The sequence below is a fragment of the Crinia signifera genome, chromosome 1 (genome assembly GCF_055691185.1).
Source record: "Crinia signifera chromosome 1, ASM5569118v1, whole genome shotgun sequence".
Classification (NCBI taxonomy): domain Eukaryota; kingdom Metazoa; phylum Chordata; class Amphibia; order Anura; family Myobatrachidae; genus Crinia; species Crinia signifera.
Window position 1 is genome coordinate 7197510 of NC_139217.1, and position 6000 is coordinate 7203509.

The window sequence follows — 6000 nt, forward strand, 5'->3', positions numbered from 1 at the left end:
TCTTGTATGTGTCTCTAAATAATACATTTGCGAGTACCCCTGAGGGAATGTCAGAGGGTTTCATATGCAGTAGTGCCGCAGGTGAGAAAGGATGTAGGACTGCCCGGTCTAGTGTTGCGTCCGTATATGTAGACCTCCCCAGCAACCAGTCCCCTGCGTATCTGAAAAATATAGACCTAGAGTATAGCTCAAAATCGGGTATTCCTAATCCGCCCTGGGTCCGAGGGGTTTTTAATTTTGCAATCGAGATCCTGGCCCGATGCCCTTTCCATAAAAATTTAGAAATTGCCGATGTTATCCTTTTAATGTCGGCTTGGAGTATAGCTATGGGGAGCATCTGGAGTGCATAGAACACCTTAGGAAAGATCACCGTTTTGACTGCCATGGCTCTACCTAAGAGGGAAAGAGGAAAGCTGTTCCAAGTGTTCATCAAGTTAATCACTTTGGTAATTATGGGGGTGAAGTTTAATTTGTATAGGTGATCCGTTGTGTTCGGAATTTGCACACCTAGATACTTAATCTGGGTCGCTCTAGTTTTTAATTTTGACAAACTGGGGGAGGATGAGGGATCAGTCTTATATTGCCCCAAAATCATTATCTCGGATTTGTCGAGGTTCACTTTGTAACCTGAATCACGTCCGAATGTTTCTATTATCGAGAGTATAACTGGGATAGACGTCATGGGGCTGGAGACATACAGCAACATGTCGTCTGCGAAAAGTGAGACTTTAATCTCATGTCCTCCTATATTAATTCCTTGGAAATCAGGGGCACTTCTCAATTTTAACGCTAACGGCTCAATGGCCATAGCGAAGAGTAAGGGCGATAGAGGGCACCCTTGTCTGGTGCCTCTATGCAGTTGAAAATGATCTGACAGTTGGCCATTACACATTATTTGGGATGCGGGTGTAGTATACAATAATTTAATGAATTTGATAAATTTAGAGGGGATTCCGAATTCGTCCATTGTTTTGTATAGATGGGGCCATAGCACAAGGTCAAAGGCCTTTTCTGCATCGAGGGACACAATGGCCCCTACAGGAGACAGACCTTCCTTTTTTTGTAGGTGTTGAACGGCCGCGATGACTTTCCTGACATTGAGAACAGAGTGTCGACCAGCGATGAACCCGGTCTGATCGGGATGAATAATGTCTGGCATGACACTTTTAAGTCTGTTTGTCAGTATTTTTGCCAGGATCTTATAGTCCGAGTTGAGCAAAGAAATGGGTCTATAAGACCCTGGCAATGAAAGATCTCGGCCTTGTTTAGGAAGAATTTTGATATAGGCCGCGTTAAAATGTAGGGGTGGGAGTTCAGATTGTAACATAGTGTTAAAGCAATTAGAAAGGGGTTCTAGTATATGTTGAGCCATGAATTTATAGAAATTGCTTCCGTAGCCATCCGGGCCGGGTGCTTTCCCTTGTTTTGAGGCTTTAATTGTGTCTAGCACTTCTTTGGTGGTTATCGGGGCTATGAGGTGTTCTGACTTTTCTTTAGATAGGGTAGGGAGGCAAGGGGCTTCGTTGCCTGGTAGGGTGTCTTCAGGGGTTTTTGAATCTGTCGTATTTTGGCAAGTCGGTACTGCGTAGAGAGACGAATAAAAGTCTTTCATGGTACATGTTATTTGTTTGTTAGACCTTGCGTATGACCCGTCAGGGAGTTTTAAGGGATGAACGGTAGTGGCCGGCCTTGTTCCATGTAGCATGTTGGTTAGTAGCTTCCCAGTCTTGTTACCAAATCGGTGATAACGGTAGTTTGTATTGTATAGGTTTTTATTTCCACAAGAGTGCAAATATTCATTGAAGTGAGTATTGGCTATGGTGAAGTCATGTTTATTCGATGGCGTAGGATCTTGTTGATATTTGGTATATGTGTGAGTGAGGGTTTTTTGGAGTTTAAGGTATGTGGCTGAATAAGATTTATTGAGTCTAGATGTATATGATAAAATGTTCCCTCGTAAGACGGACTTTGCCGTTTGCCAGAAAAGGGGGGGGTTGCTATCTGCATGGGACTGGTTGCTGGATTTGAAGTCCTCCCAGCTGTCCTTTAACATCCCTTTGAAATCTTCCGACGCTAGTAAGTGTGCGGGGAATCTCCATATTTTATTATGAGATGTTTCATCTGTCACATGAAGTTTGACCCACTGTAATGCGTGATCAGATATAGTAATCGGCTCAATTTCAGCCGCAGATATTTTCGCAAGCAGGGCCTCGGAGAGGAGCATATAATCAATTCTAGAAAAATTATGATGAGCTTTTGACTTGCATGTAAACTCTTTAGATGTAGGATTAAGAGATCTCCAAACATCAATCACTCTCAGGTGATCAGCTAACTGGGGGATCCCCAGGCTGGGCAAGGAGACACCGCGTGTTGGGCCAGAGGACTTGTCCAGGGCCCTGTCTGATATTAAATTAAAATCACCGCACATCATCAAGTTTGTGTCGCTATAGGGCGTTAGCTCTTTGATTAATTGTTCAAAAAATCTCTTGTTGTAGGGTGTGGGGGCGTATACATTACATAGTGTAAACTTTTTTGAATGGAGGGACACACATGCGATTGTATATCTTCCCCCAGGGTCAGAAATGACCTTGAGTACCTCGTGGGGAATGGATCTTTTGATTAAAATGGCTACTCCTCTAGACTTAGAGTTGTATGGAGCAGATGCTAGTAAGCTCCAACCCAGCATTTGTAGTTTTAACATTTCCGTATTGATTAAATGTGTTTCTTGTAAGTAAAGCACATCCAGATTTAAATTATTGCTATAGACCAATACCTTTCTTCTTTTCACAGGGGAGTTGAAACCCCCTACGTTAAGAGAGCCTATTTTAAGTTCTGACATGTTTATTTAACAAGGGGGTATAGCTACCTTTAACGATTTGCATAACTTGGACCCATGTCAGCCTGATATTCAGAGCGGTGTAAATGCTAAGGAAAGAGACATGAGGGGAGGGGGAGACAGCATACAACAAAGAGATAACAACAAAAACATATACCACTTTACAAGTGATGCGTTGAAATGATCTACATTTCAACAATAACGTAATGAAGACTAATGGACTTCCGTAGCAGTAACAAAGTCCTAACATCCTAAAGATATAACTAAACAAATTCAAACATATCCGGAGCTAGGCTCCCTCCGTTCCCAACCGAGTGAGATGTGGAGTGACCTTTTATAGGTTGTACTTTATCTTATTATATTTAACACACTTACATGTTGATTAACAGCGCAACATATTAACTTAGAGTGAAGAGGAGGGGGGGGGGAGGGAATATGTGAGTGGGGGGGAGGGGGGTGGGGGGGGGGGGGTGGGGGGGGGGTGGGGGTACTGAGAGAGATGTGGGGGGGGGCGAGACCAGTCCAAAATTTCACCATACTGAATCTAGAAATATGACTAAAAGCACATGTTAGCGTGAACGGTCATATGATAAATCATTTCTTATCTGAGATGTCCTGGTCTACTTGAAGGTCTCGATGACGGAGGTATTCAGCCGCCTCTGCTGGAGATGTGAAATCGTAGTGAGTGTCTTTGTAAAAAATTCGGAGTTTCGCCGGATAGATAAGGGCAAATTTATTTTTGTCTTCAATCAGCCGACTGCAGATTGGTGAGAAAGCCCTGCGTGCCTTGGTAACTTCGGCAGAGAAGTCTTGAAAAAGTCTAATAGACTTTCCTTCCCATTTCAGCATAGGTTGCTTCCTTGAAGCGTTCCATATTTCCATTTTGTGAGTATAGCTGAGGCATTTGAAAATAGTTACCCTCGGGCGTGTGTCCTGGGGGCGAGGGGGGGGTCCTATTCGATGGACTCTTTCAATGACCATGGTCGAGCAGGCCTCCTGGATGCCCAGCATTTGTGGCAGCGTAGTTTTTACAAAGTTGTCTAAGGCGGGTCCTTTCAGGGATTCGGGGAGTCCTACTATACGCAGATTGTTGCGTCTGGAGCGATTTTCGATTTCTTCAACCTTATTTATCAGGGTGTAGTTCTCTTTTTCAAGCCTTTTGATTTCGCATTGAGCGTTTGCCATATTTTGAGCCAAGGCCCCAATTCTGTTTTCTGTAGTATCTACTCTTAAGCTTAGTTGTTGGAGTTGAGTCTTAATGTCTTTTACAGCTTTATTCAGAAGTGGCCCCATCGTAGAGGTGATTGCATCCACAAGATCTTCATATGTGAGGGCGTTGACCCTTTTACTATCCGAGTCTGCATCTAGTGAGGTTGTAGTAGTTTTTTTTGAAGCAGGGGATGTGTCTATTGATTCCGTCTCATCTTCCGTAGGGGGAATAATCCCTCTTTTTACTTGTCTCATGCTTTGCTGCGAGGAACGTTGGGGTTGCTGAGAAGTGCTATACTTGTCCATTATTACACCTCTGCTCACTGAAGAGGTAGTCTTCCACTATGTCGAGATTTTGGCCGAAGTGGTGGTCTTTGCAAAACTCAACTGTGACGAGTCTGAGATGTATCAGAGTAGGATATAGTCTTTGCAGCGTATTATATATAGGTAGCCCGTTAGTTTGTTGGGTTAACATTTTGTGTCAGCAGGTGTTGGCTGCCACGTGGATGCGAGGTCTGTTCCCGGTTTTCCCGGTTTAGGAACCAGCTGTATTTTCCAGTGATTCTGGTATTATTCGAGTAGTAGTCGGGAGCAGACTGAGGGTGGGGGTTTAACCTTCGCCTTTTGGTGTTTGTTTAGGCGCGGGTGTCTTTTGGCAATGATACAAGGGTGCCTGAGGAGGGCGGGTGGGGGGAGGTAGAAAGATGACTGGGGAGGGATGTTGTTGATATGGGTTTTCCTTTCTCTCTCAACCCCTCTGTAGGGCCCAATTAAGGGTCAGGGGCTTTGGGTAACACAAAAAGGCTTCTTCAGCGAGCTTGATGGAGTTGTGGACATAAATGTCACAGAGACTTTGAGTAATGGAGTCCAAACAGTAGAGAAGAGAGTATGTAGCTGGGGGTAGTTTAGGCTGTTCGACAAACTTCAGGCGTTTTGTACCTGAGCTGGTGTTTGTATCCCCCTTAGGCTGTGTCCGTTTGCTGCCCTTTTTTTTTTTTATTTTTTTATTTATTTCTTTATTTAATTATTTATTTCTTTTTTTTATATATATATTTTTTTTTTTTTTTTTTTTTTAACGTTATTTAGCTTATTATTATTTTTTTTTTTTTTTTTTTTTTTTTTATTTACTTTACTATTCTATTCAGCTTAGGCTTAGGCTGCAGGGAGGGTCTTTGTGTGGGTATAACCCAAGAGGCTTTGATGCAGAGTTTCAGAGGAGGGAAGGGATAAAGATTTTGCAGGAGCTGCTCAGTTGAGGCTTCTAACGGCTGCCTTAGTGTGTTTACTTTTCTTTACTTATTCAGCTTAGGCTGCAAGGAAGGTCTCTGTGAGGGTATAGCTCAGGAGGTTTTGATGTAGAGTTTCAGAGGGGGGAAGGGATATAAAATTTTGCAGGGGCTGCTCTGATGAGGCTTCCAACAGCTGCCCTGGTGTGGTGACGTCACTGCTTCAGTGCGATGTCCTGGGTGCAGTAGTGCGCCAGCGGAGCTTCTCTCAATGGTAAGCGGATGCACAGTGTTGGTTTAACGGGGATGCTGTTGTGTGATGGCGGTGATGTGATGTGCCGAGGCTTTTTACACTGGGCGGTATAGTGCGCCACGCGTCTGCCACGACGTGCGCACTCCTTGCTACGGTACCTGCTGTGTAGCGGCGGTTGGAATGCGGGGGGGACCCGTCGTCTGAGTGATGAAACTGTCAGGTCCGGGTGTCTCTTCTCAACGTTTTGCCGTCGGAGGTATAGGGGTTGGCGTCCGCGGTACACCCGGCTTGTAATGCGGTGATCACTCTGCGTGCAGGCCTTCAGCGTCTCCGCCTCCGTCACCGGGGCCAGCTGAGATTCTCTCTCGCCCCACTTTTGTTGTGTAGTGTGATCCTCTGCGTCTCACTGTGCGGGCACTCCAGAATAATAGGGAGGCTTTTGGCCGTGTAAAGTGGCTTTTTTGATCGGTTCAGGA

At 44.6% G+C, this 6000-nt stretch overlaps 1 protein-coding gene across 1 annotated transcript in view; it reads right to left on the reverse strand.

Moving 5' to 3' along the window:
* LOC146057682 (vomeronasal type-2 receptor 26-like) overlaps positions 1 to 808 on the reverse strand; it is a 64242-nt gene extending 63434 nt beyond the window's left edge. The window contains exon 1 of the mRNA XM_083169638.1: positions 699 to 808. Within this exon, the coding sequence (XP_083025764.1) occupies positions 699 to 808 (110 nt within the window). The remainder of the gene's footprint in view (positions 1 to 698) is intronic.
* Positions 809 to 6000: the final 5192 nt, after the last annotated feature.